An 18,140-nucleotide genomic window follows, 5' to 3' on the forward strand; every position below is an offset into this window, starting at 1 on the left:
AACTTAAGTAAAGAGAATTATCATTGACATGCATTACAGAATAGGTTTACAAACATGCACGCAGGAAGAACATACATGTTTACGGATGTTCTCAAGTTTCTTTTGAATCTCCTTCACACGATTCTGCTCTGCAATTTCCAGCCGTTCCTGGATGTCCTTCAACATCTTTTCTTCATTTTTGGTGAGATTTTCCTCGTTTAACAGTCGGACCTCAGCAAGCTTCACAAGGTTCTGTTACACAACGTGATACAACATGCTACATACAGCTGGTGCTACATTCAAAACCACAGCATACACTTTTATCACTCCAGCAATCATGCATTATCACTATTACCCTTATCCTAAATAATTATGAATTGCTACGAGAGGCTCTTATTATACTTTCTATGATGTTAAAAGAATGGAAATGTTAAAGGGAAGATTTCAGGAGCAACATACACAGGAAAGGACACTGTAACAACTACCCATACTGAAATAATTTTACAAAAAAATTAAAAAAAGCTACCCAAATCCAGAAATTTCCTCTGTGTCACATTTATGTTTTCTAATGGCTTATCCATAACCATGACTCTGAAGAGAGCTGAATTCACCACCAGATAGAAAAATCTACAGTTTGCAAATACCTGAAGAGGGAGCAGTACTGTGTGAAGCAAGCAAGTTCAATAGGTTCTTCTAAAATAAACAAGCATAGGAGAGAGGGAAATTTATATCACCAGCAAAATCTAGGCATCAATCAAGTCCAGATATAAGAGTGTATCAAGCTCTGAGCATCTACGAACACACTGTAAAAGTTGTCCTGCATTAGAGTTTGTTCACACGCCAGTAAATCTATAATTATGAGGCTGCTGCATCCGAGCACCTTCAGAAACAACTAGACAGAACCAGAATTTAACTCACAATCTTAACATTTGAGCCACTCAACCTGGTAGATCTGAATTTCTTCCTTTCCACATACTCTTTAAGGGATCCCACTAATGCGGGCTAAGTCAGAATTGTCAGCACATTTCAACCAAAGCTACTGCTGTCAATTTACAGTATGGAGTCATGCACTGTCATGAAGAAGAATATTTCCAAACAACATCTAGCCTTTTTTCTTTCTTGACAGTGCCATTCAGCATGGCACACTTCATTGACATGCAGTAACAGTGGGCATTAGCTGCCTCTGTGGATCAGTGGTAGAGTGTCGGCCTCCGGATCCCAAGATAACGGGTTCAAACCCGGCAGAGGTAGCCGGATTTTTAATGGGCGGATAAAAATCCATTCGATACTCCATGTCATATGATGTCGGCATGTAAAAGATCTCTGGTGACACATTTGGTGTTTACCCGACAAAATTCATTAAATCTCAGCCATAAACGCCCAAGAGAGTTTCGGTTTACTCAGTCTGCCATCTAGTGGGCCTAGAGTAAAATGGAACGTCAAAATTGACGAGCAGACAGCCAGATGGCGTCAAATTGAAACGTCTGCACGCGGTAGCTGAGGCCATACGATTATTATTATTATTATTATTATTATTATTATTATTATTATTATTACAGTAGGCATTATTAACAAGCTCTTTCTCCAAAATAAATTCACAAGGATAACACCTTGTATGCGTCAGATGAAAGATCCCAAGATCTTATCAGCAGATAGCTGTGCTTTGAATCACCTGTCCAGGTTATTTCATTTGTTATCTGGGGTGAAATGGTGGATCCACATTTCATCACAAACAATGAAAGACCTAAATCGATTCACGAGTTGTATACAGAACATGTCCACTCAAAATCAAAAGGCTACTACTACTACTACTACTACTACTACTACTACTACTCACACTTTGCAGAAGTGAAGGCTTGTTAACAGATCGAGAGCCACATGACCCCAAATGTGTAAACGAGGACCCTCAACCCTAGTAACTGCAAGTTCCCATATGAGGTACATAAATCTGAGTATGAGTGTGCTGACAGAGCAAGGTTTTATGAGAGGGCTGTTGAGGACCTGTTCAAAGTAAAGAATACCATATGGAGGGAAGAGAAAATTCTGAAAGACCAGAAAAAAGTTAGTAGGACACCAAAAATCCAGAAAAAAGAGCAAGAGGAAATGCAGAAACTACAGGGATATTACATGTTTGTCCCATGGACTAATTATAATGAATAAGATCAAGAGCAATCAATGAACCACATTGTGAAGCGACAGGTCAACACCTGGTCTACTGTGTTTATTCATTTAACTGCCATGACGCACAAATCATGCAATTGCAATTTTTAACCATGAATTTCAAAAAATTTCAACTCCTGGAATATTTCATGCACACTGTACTTGATAACGCTAGGAATGAGATCAGGGCTGTTGTGTAACACGAGCTAAAGTAAAGATATTTACTAAGCTGACAAATACATCAATCTAAAACTGACTATGGACAGCCTTTTCGGTTACATGGCCAGGGTCAGTACAGTGCAGCACCCCTAGATGAATGGTTGGCAAAACATGTTGTCCTACCTGATATTGTTTGCATATCTACTAAAATTGCTTTTGTTTCTGTGGAAGTTATATTCATACACTGTGGACAAAAGCAAATATTTGAGCAGGCTTCAAATTAAAAGAAGAAAAACTTAGGAATAGAGCTACAATACAGGTTATGAATTTCATTATATAGAAAACTCACTAATGGTACTGGCAGAGACAAAGGAAGCTCAAAACAGATGACAATTATCCACACAAAAAGAAAATCAGGAAAAGCAAGCTATTAGAATATGTTACAGACTTATGAGATGATGTTAGCGTGTCACATGAAATGTTAAGCAAGCCTGGTGTGGATCAGTCGCTTTATGAAGAGGAAGGGGTTATCTCTAAAGACTCGTGTCAGTGTATGCCAAAAGAATTTTGACAGCAAGAATTTTGGAAGTATGTAAGTGGACTGAAGAAAAGGAACAATTACAGTCATCACAATTTTTGTAACAGATAAAACTTGTTTGTAAAACATCACAATTAAAGGGAAAGGACATATCGATAAGCACAACAGATGAGAAACTGCAATGCACAGTAATGCTGATCATAACAGCCTACACATGCATGTTACCACCAAACTTAATTTTTGGAACAAAAAAAAGTTCCAGACAAGCATTCACATTCAAACGTAAATGTGGATGGATAATGATATGGTGAGAGATGACTCAGCGCACTGCTCCATCAGCAATCTCTGCTTGTGTGGGACAGTTTCCATGGTCACTTTCTGCAGAAGACTAAGATCCTTCCCGAGACAAACTGATGTGGTAATAAAACTTCTCTATCATTACAGCCCTTAGACATGTGTGAACAAGGCTTTCAAAGACAATGATAATAGGCTGTATACACAACATTTAGTAGATATGGACACGAGAAAGACATGACCAACCATTGATGGAGATGAGGAATTGGACAGCAAGAGAATAGTATACAAGATTAAAGCAGTGGGAAAGGTACAATGAACATCTATGGAAATAATGCTCAACTGGAAAGCAAGATCTGTGGGAAAAACACAACAATCATTTAAAATTATAAGCACTAGAGAATAAAAGGATGTTGTTGGCAAACTTTATCAAGACCAGATTTTTGAAAATGGAATTTGCAACACCATGGACAGCTGTGAAAAGGGCAGGTGGAATAATAACTTCAGTGAGGATGATGGGGAAGTGAATCTGTGACAGAGTAGAATTAGTTCATTTGAAGAAGAGAACAGAGATAATCTTAAGGGCCAATAAGTTGCCTTTCGTGTCTGTATGAGAGAGAAAATGATCAAAATATTATGCATTGTTTGTTTGTATTTATAAATATCTTCATATTACTGTGTATCAAATGCTGTTGTAAAATTTTCCTTGCAGAAATCACTTGCCCTTATTTAGGTTCAAAGAAAATATATATGAAATCAGAGTTTTGTCTGTATATTACTCAGAATTTGAAAAGAATGGTATTTCTGTATCTGCCATGTCCACAGTAACAAGGAAATGCACTTTTTACTTTTCTGTAATATCTGTCTGTATGTACACGCATCACGAGAAAACGGCTGAAGAGCATTTAAAGAAAATCAGTATGTAAAGTCGAGGGACGAGCCACTACAATCTAGGCTATACATCATTTTATTCATGCTGATTGAAACGGTAGTTTAGAAGAAGGCCTAAAATTTACTTCTCAAATATTTATATTATTAGATTTCTTATCAATAAATACTACATGAAAATGATAATCCACAGCCTTTTTCCAGTCATTCAACCAGGTCAGGAATGGAATAAATGAAGCATCCATCTAGCGGCGAGGATAGAAACAGTGCCAGCTGTCGAAGCCTGTTGCATTCCTCTGGGGCAATTACTAATGAATGACCGATGAAATGAAATGATATTGGAGATTTTTGCTGGAATGAAATATAATGGGGAAAACCGGATTACCCAGAGGAAAACCTATCCCGGCTCTGCCTTGTCCAGTACAAATCTCACATGGAATGACTGGGATTTCAACCACGAAACCCAGCGGTGAATTACGTTTCCGACCATTTATGTCTTATACATTTTTACCGTACCGGCTATGATAACACAGATTTTCATGAATTTGTATTTGTGTTGCTAAGTCCATATCAACGCCGAGCCACGAAAAAAGGGTTAACAGAATTTAATGAAAATAGGTATATAGAGTCAGGGAATAAGAAACTACAATCTAAGCTATAAACAATTTTATTCACACTGGATGAAATTGTAGTTTTAGGGGACGGCACTAAAATTTAATTTTTAAATACCTATGTTATTGGTCCTATCGAAAAGTATTACATAACAAAAGTTATAGAGAATACAATTTCTGATAAATTATATTTTATTCAGTTTTACCGTACTGACTATAGTAAGAGTCGTATCTCAGAGTCTGAGGAAAACAATGTAAAGGCCTACAATACCGAAAGCGCATAACATTGATCAATAATAACATTGCATTGATCATTTTTTGTTGTGATGTTATTTGTCCCTTAGGCTGCCACTGAACTCCAACAGGAGGGATTACTGCTGCATACTGAGTATAACAGCCTGACCGAATACTGGTGGGAAATAGCTGAGGAGTTGGAAAACTTTCTTCTTTAGCATGCCATCCCTCTGGTTCATACATTTTCTGATACTGCTGGTACTAGCACAATGGTTTATCATAGTATTCCAGCTATTCGATCCTTACTCTGACGCACTGTTTTGAATGAGCAGTGACTACACTAAAGCAGAGGCTCACTTAGTAGTAGTAGTAGTAGTAGTAGTAGTAGTAGCAGCAGCAGCAGCAGCAGCAGCAGTAGTAGTAGTAGTATGACCTGGTCTAGAATCACAGTTTAGGCCTATTCCAAATTATAGCACCACAATTCGCTAAATAACTCAAAATTCAACCCTGAAAAGAGCCGTTTCTCAAGAAAAGTGTCTTCCTCTTCACTTTTATTAAATTCTTCATTCTTTTTATTCGAAATTAGCAGTGAAGAGAGGTTTCTCCTCTGGCTTGGAGGAAAAAATTTCCCTCGAAGCCTAGCAGATTTTCCTGTCGCCAGTGTAGTGAATTGAGATTTTCTGACTCTTCGGGTACTTCTAGGAAACATGTTAGTAAAAGGTCATAGTTTTTGCTATTTGAGCTCCTCCCCGCTAAAAAAGTCTAAAAGTGTTCACAGATCATGGCTGTCTGCTTGGTTATTCCAGCTCTGGAACATTGGACTGTTTGTTAAAAGTGAGAAAATGTGTGGTTTTTCATTTGATCGAATATTTCACATGAAAGATTTACTTTTAATCGCGCCATTCCTACTGACGTCATTTAACGATCCATGTGCATTTCAGTTGGGAAAACCACTAAGATGTAAAAAGGCAGGTGGAGAGTAAGCGTCTGCCATTATAATGAAAACTCCCCAAACTGACAATGATGGTAGGCAAGCGGGGCTACCATTACAATGAAAATTCCCTAACCCCATCTCCATATGAGAAAAGACGTTTGGTGACTTCCCCGTCACGTTTCTAGGGTAACTTTAAGAGCTATGCAATTTAATACTATCTTGCTCACAACGTGTACACTACCTAACCTAGAATGCTGTGTACAATGTAGAATTCCGTAGCGAAGCACGGGTACATCACCTAGTTGCAATTAAAGTACAGTAGAAGTCCGATATAACGAGTACGGCGCATAACGAGAATCCCGTTATACCGACAATGTTGTGCTGTCCCTTCAAAATTCCTATATTAAACTGTACATTATCCTTCGGTTACAGCGAGAGCCCTATCACGGACGCATCTGTTATTACGAGTGATTAAACACGCACAATTTTTTTCCGTTGCCGATTTTTATGCACCCCAGCGATTATGTTGCATTCGTTTATCTTCAGTATCGTTTCCTCGCTATGTCCACTAGCGATTTCTCTCGTCGACATTCAAAGGCGATGTCAGAGTCTATTAATAATACCCGTCGACTGCTGTTTTCCGTAAAGAAAATTCAAAATGAAAGAGGACACATTTTCGTTGTTAACTCGTTAAAAATTTAGGCTGACTAAACGGATCACTTAATTTTAATGCTAAATACTGCAATTAAGTAAAAATGGCATACACCTCAAGATATGGCAGAGTGCATAATTGATTTCAAAGGTTAGTTTACATTTTCTCGCATCTGGTTAAATTACGGAAAGGTTATTATCATGTAAATTTATAGCGAGGTTATCATTTCTCTACTGGCGCTTGAAGTATGTTTGCATCATATGTATAGTACGGTTAAGTTCAGATAGGTGACGCAGTTTGAATGCGGAAACTGAAACATTCGCCACAAAATGCGATTGGTCATCTTTGGTACGGTATAGTTTTCTCATGTACATTTGCGAGCTCTCTCGTCGACATTCGAAGGCGATGTTGGAGTCGATTAGCAATACCCAACGACTGCTGTTCTCTAAAGAAAATTTGAAATGAAAGAGGATAATAAGTTTTCGTAATAAATGCGTAAATAACGTGGCCGATAGCAGTTGTTAACTCGTTAAAAATAACGGCTGAAGTGAACGATCTCTTAATTTAAATGTTACACACTGAAATTAAGTAAGAACGTGGTACACCTCAAGATATGCAGAGTACTTACTGATATCAGAGGATAGTTCATATCTGCTCGCGTCATCAATGCTTTACTTCTCGCAGCCCAGCACTCGCTACATTCAGCTGCGCACGGAACGACTGTCGTTTGTTTACACGCTCGCGGCCTTCTCGGGAAGGATGTTGTGAAGCTATGCTCAGAGCTGCCAACCTCTGTACGGAGGAACTAATGAGTGAGGTGCTTCGATAGCTGGTGGCAAGACGATTAGTCTGGACGGTTAGGATTCTTGCCGTGGACAAGACCACTGGTCTGGACGGTTAGAAGCCGCGAAGCGGCCCTACGCCTCTAGTTTCATGTGGAAACACGATTGGTCTGGACTGGTTCTTGCAGTGCGGACGGTTAGGATAAGACCTGGACAAGACCATTGGTCCAGACGGTTAAAGCCGCACTGTAATTTTACATGGTGTTTTTTTTGTTTGTGCTTTTATTCAGCCGGGGTTGGTAACGCAATGTATTTATCAGCATTGATGGCAATGACGTCACATTCCGTTCACCATGACCAATAAGAATGCAAGAAACTACTTGAGCCATGGATGATGGCGGCTACTGCTCTTTATTAGGTTATAAAAGTAAATATATTTCTTGGGGCGGGCTGGTGGGTTCCTAGACATGGCAATGAACACATCTCTCCTCTAAAAGGAATTCCAAGTAAGATTTACATTATTTTCACTTCCCTATAATGTTATAAACGTTGGGCTACGGGAAGTAAAGTTTTACCTTCGCGTCTCGTTAAATTTAAGGAAAGCTATTCAGATGTAAATTTTTAGCGAATATAACTCATTTCTCTACATGCGTTTCAAAGATGTTTACGACAAATATATGGTTAGGTTAGGCGACGCCATTTGAAGAAGAAAACTCTGGAGTGATAACCGTACTTCTCCGAATCCAAGACTACGTTTTTTCCCCTCAGAATCTCATGCAAAAAATTAAAGGTCGTCTTGCATTCGCGGCCTAACAGTAATGAATACCACTGGCAACTCACGCGGTAACCACGCTGCTTCACTTCACCGCGCATGCGCGCGCACGCACAATTTGTTGACAATAAACAATCGCCTCTTTATTATACATCGCTAGGCGTGACAACCGGTTGTACAGTGCCTGTGTGCGATGTCACTGGATCTCAGGAAATATTGAAGATAGAACGACATCCTGTTAGCCTCTACAAAAACATTTCTCAAATCTGCAGAATGGTATCAAAACATGCCAGCCTTCAAATTCTTACAGAAAGGCCACAGCTACTCAGTGGCAGAGTTATAACGCGTCTACTGTATCCGACTCTTAGTAAAATTAAGATTTATATACAGCAAGAATATTATCGTGATGGACAGTCGTTAAGATACGTGGAACAAGTATTGCCGGCAAATTTTCAACGGGATCTCGTCGATGTTATGATGCTAATTTTAAGTTGATGGTTGTTAAACATTCGGAAATGTAGAACAATTGTGCAGCCGCAAGAAAATATGACATAGGCCTAACTAAAGCCAATATTTGGCGGCAGCGTGAAGACAAGATAGCTAAAATAATGTGTACTGTACAAAAAAATGCACTCAGCAGTCTGCAACAAGGACGCTTTAAAGAAGTCGAAGATGAAATTGTGAGCACTTTTTGAGCCTGATTTAAATTTTTGAAGGAAAAAGTGGGGTTCGTCTTGGATTCGGAGAAATATGGCACTTTTAATTTTTTCAGAATGAAATTAGACATACACTTTCACGTAGTATCGGATTTCGAAAAAAAAAACAGGTAAGCCGTTGTGTGGATATCATCCGCAGAAATGCAAGTTTTGAACAAACTGATCGCCGTTTCACACCGATTTTTATGTGTATGGGGGTTTTCCAAATTTTATACCAAAATCGGATATAACGACAATCCGCTATAGCGAGTAAATTTTCCGCTGTTGTGAATTCTCGCTATAACGGACTTCTACTGTACAAGAATCAAATGAGTAAATCCAGAATGGTTGCTGCAGGGATGATTATGGAAAAACACTGGGAGAAATAAAACATAGGGGGTTTTTTTTTTTGTTCCTTCGCACTAACCCATATGCAATCATTGTTTAAATTTAAGATATTTGTAACAATGACTAGATTCCTAGTGCATGCTTAAGGTGTCCGTGCGTATTTCTGCTTTTAATGCATGTAACAGCATACTTCTCTTTTTGCAATCAGGCATTTGTATCACCACGTGTTTTCAAATGTCGCCACAGGGACCACATGGCTGGGCCGCAGTCAATGCCATATTCATTATATAGACAGTCAAAATAATTCAAATCCAAAATGAAAGCTCTCATGGCTGTAACAAAGGATCTACAGTGAAGAAGCCTTTATGGTGGGCAAAAAATGCATGGAATTAATTTTGAATAAGTTAATTAGTGTAATATTGAACAGTTAATACAGATACATTTCACTTTCTCTAGTCTATGCCTTGCAAAACACTACACACTACTCCCTCTTCAGAGCAAAAATAACAATCTCAAATCATCCCAATCATAGCAAACTCACCTTACTCAACAATAAATTTCAATCATGTCTGCTACTAAGAAAAGGAATGATTAATAATTTATGAAATATTACACACAAGATTCCACACACACAACAGAAATTTTGTTTCAGTTTCAACCTGGATGAACAATCTACAACAAGATCTACTCTATCAAGAAATGTTAGTTACAAACAAATTTTGGAGCAACAGAAAGGCTATTGGAGCATACATCTAAGGAAATAGCCATGAAACACACTATACTCCACACGAATAATCATCACCAATTTTGGTAACCAGTATCTAGAAGACTAAATGAGGAAATAACACATAACCTGCAAGAGATTCTTAGACTGACAATTAGGGAGTTAAGCCTCTTAGATCACCATAAATTAATTTCCATGTAACATTCTACTGCTCTCTCTCTCCTGCATTAGATGTGAGGGGTGGATTTTAACATATTTTGTTCCTTCGCACTAACCCATATGCAATCATTGTTTAAATTTAAGATATTTGTGACAATGACTAGATTCCTAGTGCATGCTTAAGGTGTCCGTGCATATTTCTGCTTTCAATGCATGTAACAGCATACTTCTCTTATTGCAATCAGGCATTTGAATGAAGACTATAAGGTTTAGAGAAGAGGGTGCTGTTACTGTACACTTCATTAGAGCTGTATACCGTATTTAATTTTGCCAGAAAAATGGTGGGAAAATTAATGCGCGTGTTCAATACTTGTCCCGTTTCTCTATGGGGTCGGATATGAAGCAAGATGAATCTTCGTAGCGAGATTTTATGACTGGATGACCTTCCTGATATCAACTTCGCCAGAGGAATTAATCAGATGGAATGAATGACGTGATATATAACAGCAGGAGGGAGATGTTGAAAATCCAGCACCAGCACAAAGTCTGTTCCTGTCGAACAACACCAAGGGATCTACTTAAGGCTTCATGTCCCCATCCAATGGACCATCGACAGAGTCATATGCCCTCACACCATAATATGAACACTGCACAGAGGTTTGTAACTGTTTGCTTTTGGCATGCAACCTAATGATTTGAAATTGTATACTACCACCTCACCTACCCTGGCAGCCAATAGTCTGTGGTGAAATTTTCTCCAACCACCAGGACTAAAACCGGCTAACCATAGAGGCAGACCATACAGACTTGACGCCTTAACAATCATGGCCACCAAGCGGTCTACTGTGGAAAAGTCAGTATCAGATGAAATAAGGAAATAAAAACCGGACTAACATTTCTTCACGATGTTCTGATGGGGAAGAGATTTCAGGTTTACGTAAAAATATCCTTACTGATAACCAAAAATCTGTCAGGAGAATGGATCTGGCAGGTTGCCGAGCATACAAAACAACCTCCTGAAGTAAGATACACTCTTGATGGGATATGTGCGGCCTGAGGCTGCTGTGGTGTCTAGCCAGGTGGAACAGGTAGAACCTAAAGTGTTATATTCTGTCGAGGAAAAATATTGAAGAATTTATTGTAAATTAACGGAGTTAGTAACAACTAACTTGTGTACACACGAAGGAACTTACTTTGGAAAGATGTACAATTTATTTACTTAATTTTGGATGGAAAAGAAAATCTTAGAAATTGGTACACATACAGTAAAACCTCGATGCATCGTTCCCGGAACTGTCTTCTTCCTGTATTCATCGTTGAATTTATTCAGTCCCAAAAATGTTCCATATAAACCAATGTTAAATTTCCCTGCATCTATCATTTCTCGAACTATTATTTTATCACATCAATTGTCGAAAAATTATTTGTCCTTGGCCACAATTTTCCCGCACTGATCAATTGTACGTAAGAAAAATATACGCAAGTTTTTTTAATTTAGAGGGACTGCTCAATACTCTTAGCATATAATAGCGGCAACCCGTTACGCGAGAATGTATGAGCGATTCTGAGTTGCTAGTCTTGTAGGCTGGAGTGATGTGCGCAGGTTATTCACGCTCAACCTCACTACGAGCTTCCTGGTGCCAATGCTTCTCCTCGACCCACTAACCGACCCTTAGAAGTATTCTTATTTACAAGAATTAAAAGACAGTTCCAGGAACGATACATCGAGTTTCTACTGTATTAACAAAACATTTAATGTACGAGTGACCTGAAATTAAGCAAGTTTTCCAATATTTCGAAGTGCACAATTTCTTTTTCTCTTTAGATGCGTATGTTCACATATTTTGTTGCTTTTATCAGTGCATATGAAATATCATCATTATCATTATCATCATCTGCAGTTTCCAGCTGTTGGCCAGGTCTGCTCGGAACATAAGCATCTCCTCTTGTCTTCCTGTTACTTCACTCTGGCCCACTCCTCTTCTCTTCTCTGTACACACTCTTCCACTCCTTTTATCCAGCTTTCTCCTGGTCTTCATCTTGGTCGTTTTCCTGTTATCTCCATTTTGAGCATCCTCCTGGGTAACCTTTCCTCTGTCATTCTATTCATGTGTCCATACCATCTACGTCTAGATGCCCCTATCGTGTTCTGTAGTGGCTCTTCCTTTACTGCATCTCTAACCATCTCCTCTTACCCATTCTTGTCACTCCTATCCTGCTTCTAAAAAAAAAATTCCTATATCGACAATATTTCCTGTTTTTAAAACTCTGACCTGTTTTTAATTCCTATGAACATATGAATATAACTGCAGTATACAGTAATAAGGACAATTAAACAATTTTAGCAACGAAAAACTGGCAACTACACTTGTATCCATAAGTTAAGAGGATCTTCGAGATCCACGGAAAAACGTGGGACATGGCGATAATGCACTAAAAGGTGCCCTGGCAACAGTAAGTCATTTTAACTAGACTTTAAGCAGCAATATGTTTGTGATTACACAAACTAGCCATGAAAAACAAGTAAGTTCTGTGTTGGAAAGCGGGATTCTTCCTTCAACCTAAAACCTTACTTCACTTTGTGAGTATTAATTTTTTGTTGCAGAGATTTGTTCTTGAGAATGTTGTCATTAGGAAAGCCTATGAAGTTTATATTGCTGAGAGATGAATTGGTCTTAATTATTTGAGCTAGTAAAACCTTCCAGCAAGCATTAGACTGTTGTTTCTATCAACATCGAACTATAACAAGTGTGTGTCATTCTCCACCTGCACATCAAGTCAACGAAGATTATTTAAAAGTTGTATTTTAAGAACTTTCATCATTTCCAGACATTTATTGTATTAACATATCGTCGTTGCACTTTCAAAACCCACTATGTGAAATATTTTAGCTTAGAACATTGGCCGGTAAGGTTATTGTCATCTAAGGTTCTATTTTGTGCGATATTGTCAAGGAATTCTCGCTCTTCATAATACGTGTTGTGGATCAGCATTTCTCCTAAAAGGAAAATAACGATCCTGACATGTTGTAGCACGTGGTTGATGTAGCCCGTATTGAGAACTGAGAGCATTACTCTAGAAATTCGGTTATACTTTACAAGACCGTCAGCTCCACGAATTCCTGATATTTGTGCCCAACTGGAATCACTTGCAGCATCTTGATTTGCAGCCGAAGTGTCATCTACCTGAAGAGCTGTGAAGTGCCTCTGAAGCTCATTCACCACCTCATCTGCAGTTTCATTCTCTTCCTTTAACATGATAGAAAACTTTTCCAATAAAATATAAATGGAAGAAAACTGTGCATCTTCAATTTTGTCTAACCTAGCAACTTGAGCATTGCCTTAACACATCATCCTTGAGTGGAAACTTGAAGATGTAGTCACAGGCAGTACAAAAGTACTTTCTCACTGATGAAAAGAAAAGGGATTTATCTGTATCCTGGAGATCATTCACTATGTTCGAAGTCTGAATGCCAATAACTAACTCATCATCACTTCTTTGATTTTTGAATTAAGATATACTTAACTTCAAGCAATGAGGAGCTTTTGACAATTTTGGGCTTAACAAACTTGGTGAACAACTGCTTTAGCAAATCTATTAGAAGTTCTAATAAAAAGTGAACTTGTGGGGAAGAAGTCTGAAGGGCAACATTAAATTTGTCAAATACAGGAAGAGTTACATGAAGGAAACTGCAAAAGACCTTGTTCAAGTTTGAGGATAGGAACATAAAATTCTCCCCACGTGTTGTAGCAGAAGTCTTGCTTTTTAGTATGGGTTTGTCACATTTGAAAGAATATGCTATTCTTTTAGGGGCATGTGTAGTAGCAGAACCAAGAATTCTGTTCTGATATTCTTTGGATCCACTTAGTTCAACTCAAGGTATTCTGAAAGATGTCAAACTTGTGGAAATATTTTGAGTACATAATATTACTTCCTTCTTGAAGAAATAAGCTGATCCCATTGGTCCAGTAGTCTATCCAAATATCTGCTTAAAGATAAGCACCTAGAACATACATACTTCATAATTTTCTTTGCCTCTCTATTGTGCAAGTTCTGAAATTTCTGAAGGCATTCTTTCCTTTTGACACTCTTCTCTAAGAAATAAAATATATCAACAAGGATCTCATCCACTTTAAGTGTTAATCTTCCAGCACCTTTTCCAACTGCTAGATTAATCAAGTGGCAAATGCAACCTATGGCGGCAATACATGGCTGAACTTACTTCAGAACTGCTAAAACCCCACTTTTGTGTCGTATCATAAAAGGAGCATTGTCGGAGCAGAAAGCCACACAGTTTTCAATTGGTATGTTATGAGAATTCAGCTGTGATAACATCAGGTTACCTATGTTTCGCCCTCTTGAGCCCCCGTCTAACGCTGGTATGGATAGCACAGTGCTCACTACTTTTCCCCACTGAATATCATAATAGAATGTAACAACAATAGGATACAACTTGACATTCGTATCACTGCTTCCATCTGTTGCCAAAGAAAATGGTCTGCTCTAAAGGCACTTAACAACTTCAGATGATGCATTTTTTCCCATTTTATTTACAATGCACATAGTTTTCATGCGACCACAGCTGTATTTCTTTGCAACTTCTGATGTGGGAAATATCATCTTAAATAAAGCACCATTATGATAAGCCGCACTAAGGGCACATTGAGTTCCACCAAAAAGGAAGTAAACAGACACTCTCCCCTAATTACGTCGCTGTCAATGTTTACAGACACTGTAAAAAAAAAAGTGTGATTTTCTTGTTATCTTCCTTCGATTTAACGTAACTTAGGTGTTTACCGTACCTCACATGATTACTTAAATCGTTTCTTTCACCATGTGTAATATTCATATCACACCCACATACTGTGCAAAAGGCAAATTTTTCTCCTTTTCTTGATTTTAGTATGCAAGGAAAATCAAAACAGAATATGATTCTTTAAACGTCTGGAAGTACTGTTTCTTGTTGGATTTATTCATGATAATCTACAATAGGAATAGGCTATAGCGTATCAAAATATACGAGAACAAATGTCTCGATATCTACTGAAACATCGAAAGAAACCTGGACCGCTGGACGTCACATAAAATTCATAAACACTCAAGGCAGTCAAACACTTCATTAAAACATGTCAAAGCACACAAAGTCTTAAACCATTAAATGAACAAGACGCCAACCTCGTGAGCAAAGAATATACACATGGAAAAAACATACACACACGTGGAGAGAATGTAATTCTTCTTCTTGATAATTTAATGGGCTTCGCCAACAGCGGTATACCCAGTCACTGGAATGAATGTAATTAGTCCAGCCAAACCATTCAAGGAACGCCAACTTCGTGAACAAAGACCACTCACGTGGTCAAAGAATATGGGTTAAATCAGAACAAGCGAACAAAGCGAAACAAAGAATTTGTGGGAATTTGTGGAGCAGAGCCTGTCGACACCTAAGATTCACACGGAAGGACTGTTGTCCCGGCTTTAAATTAAATTCCAATAATGACATGAACATCACACGGTTAAAAAATACCAATCACATCAAAGAATGAGTTATCGACTATCGTGGACTTGCCTTCGACCCACGCAAACAATCCATTGTACGGAAGTGGAGTGATTATATACAGAATGCTAACATTTAACATTTTTGTCCCGAAGTTGTAAAATGACACCGCCGATCCGTAAAATGCGGCAATTTCCATAAATTTTACGGATAAACCGTAAAAGTTGCCATGTATGCAGTTTTGTTCCGGCGAAGTCAGCAATTGCAAAATCATCTCCATATGTTCATTAATTAATATTGATATTTTTCACGAAATTTGCACATGGCCACATCATCCTCAAATTCATAAAACTTACACACCACTGTCTAGGAAACATTTATTTCAGGATCAAACAATATCATGTGGACTGCGCTTGATAGGGAAAGGGTTCACCTATCAATGGGATAATGACCCAAAACATCGGTCAGCGTTCTGTAAGAAGTACATCGCATCAACAGAAAATAATGAGATATGGTATGGCCGTCCCAAAGCCCTGTTGTAATCCCAATGAAATGGTCTGGGATGAAGTGGACAGGCGTATCAGGGAAGTTTATATATCCAGCAAGGATTTCTTTGGAATGTTGTTAAGGATGTGTGGTATCACAGAGACTCAATATACCTACAAAAACTGATTGACCACATGCCTCGAGTTTGTGAGGCAGTCATTAAATCCACTTTGATGAAAGGAAATTATTCTGTTGGTATTATGTATGCTTCATAATTAATAATTATATTTTTGGAGAAATAAATTCTTTTGTGTTCATATCTGAAATGCCAGATTAACAGTTATGGTGTACTGAAATTAATGAGTGGTAGGGCACCAATAGTCCTATTTTAAAGTTTTAAATAAATCAATTCTTACTCGAAATGAAATTTTGGCAACATGAACAGAATTTAACACTGCAAATTAATTTTACCGACAAATGCAGTAAAATATTATGTTGTAGTATGACATCTTAGTCACCTACATATAAAAGTGCATGTTGGATTCCTGTTCAGAATCACTCACTGTGTCATGGTGTGGACAGCCTAAGTAACAACAGAAGACATCAAGAACATCACATTACCAAGTTACATTACAATCAGTCTGGTCCAACCGAAACAATTCCTTAGGTTAATCATTGTCCTGTTTCCAAGACAGTGGTTGTGATTGAGGGAGGTCCATGGCATATAAGGGTGTGCAAGTGCAGAACACCCACCTCATTGGCTTCTAGATAAAGAAAAATGTGGAGGAGAGCACCTGATCTTTTATTTGAAAGCAGAACTATGGGACAAAATTCAGACATCCCTAGCAAACAACATGATCACTACAAGAGCCAGAACTTCACTGGCAATCTCTGGTGTAAAGAGTCTCGTTTTGGATCCACGACACATATTTCAAAGGCAGATTCAATGAAAAGCCTTATTCTGTAACACCTTACAGGCCTTCGATAAGAAATAAAAGAAAATCAAAATAATGTTCTCACTCAAATGTTTGATAACAAATGAAGTGCTAGAATAATTCACCGGAAAATATTGACACTCCCTACATCTACAGTTTCACTATTCAGAAGTAGACAACATAAATCAAAATACTAGTGGAAAGGAAATTGGTTAGCATGCATATCTCACAGTATACAAGTACACATCAACATTATACAATTATAAAACCCACCACAATTAATAAAGAAATGGAGGATAGCACCTGATCTTTAATTTGAAAGCAGAAATATTTTTAAGATGCTCCTGATTAAGGTAACAAAACTTATTAGAAATTTTGCTTTAATTAGGATCAATTAAGTTTGGATAAGGGCAAAAGTAGAGCTCCTGTGCTTTAAGCTTATACTTACATGACTTCGCAGCTTCTCCAATTGCTCCTGCTCCAGTTGTTCCCGCCGAGTCTGAGCCTGCTCCAGCTTGTTCTGGATCTGAACCTCAAGCTGGCACACCTTCTCCTGCATACCGATGCGAACACGCTGCACCTGATCCTCCTGCCCACACCATAGAGACATGCACCACTCAACACTAACTAGGATAGCAAGTATACAACACGATATTCCAAAATGAAAAAGGAATATCGGAATGCATCACAGTACGAGGGCAGATCAAAAAGTGTTGCACAGCATATTTTTAACAAAATATTAAAAGAGCAGGGAAAACAAAACAAGAACAGATGGGCTGTGTCAGAGACATGATAACATTTGTGGCATAGAATACATCTTCCCAACAGAAACTAAGTAGGCCGAATTAGATTTAACAATAATATTCTAAAGTACTTAAGAGGCAGCTTGACAAATCCTGACATATTTGGCTGCCTGACGCATCTCCTCCACTCAAGCCTGGTCATCTTCCAGGAACTGCTGGCAGTCAGAGATGATATACAAGAGGTCCCTGTGACTTTCGTCATCTATAGCTGACTCCCAGTCCACAAACTCTGAAGGCACAGGAGAAGTGCTCGGTATTATGTTCCACTGCACGAACACCTCCACTGTCTTGCATTGCCAATAATCTGACCTGTTCTGCTACAAACACCTTGGACTTACTTTGTTCTTCAGATTTCCTTCTATCCTCCCTAATGCATTTATACTAGTTTCCAACCCATTTGGACAGTGTGCATTTTAGCACAATTCTCAACTTTTCAACCGACATTATGGGAATTATGGTGACCAATGGCAGCTAGCAGGAGACCAATGTA

The 18,140-nt window shown here is 38.4% G+C and overlaps 1 protein-coding gene across 5 annotated transcripts in view; it reads right to left on the bottom strand.

The window, feature by feature from the left end:
• stai (stathmin) overlaps positions 1 to 18,140 on the bottom strand; it is a 134,041-nt gene that overhangs the window by 1,747 nt on the left and 114,154 nt on the right. For 4 of the 5 annotated variants that reach the window (XM_067145358.2, XM_067145359.2, XM_067145355.2 and 1 more), the window contains 2 exons: positions 17,296 to 17,436; positions 76 to 231 (listed from right to left, as the gene is read on the bottom strand). In XM_067145358.2, the coding sequence (XP_067001459.1) occupies positions 76 to 231; positions 17,296 to 17,436 (297 nt within the window). The remainder of the gene's footprint in view (positions 1 to 75; positions 232 to 17,295; positions 17,437 to 18,140) is intronic. The other variant, XM_067145360.2, reaches the window with a different exon arrangement.

Source organism: Anabrus simplex, chromosome 4, assembly GCF_040414725.1.
Source record: "Anabrus simplex isolate iqAnaSimp1 chromosome 4, ASM4041472v1, whole genome shotgun sequence".
NCBI classification, from domain to species: Eukaryota; Metazoa; Arthropoda; class Insecta; order Orthoptera; family Tettigoniidae; genus Anabrus; species Anabrus simplex.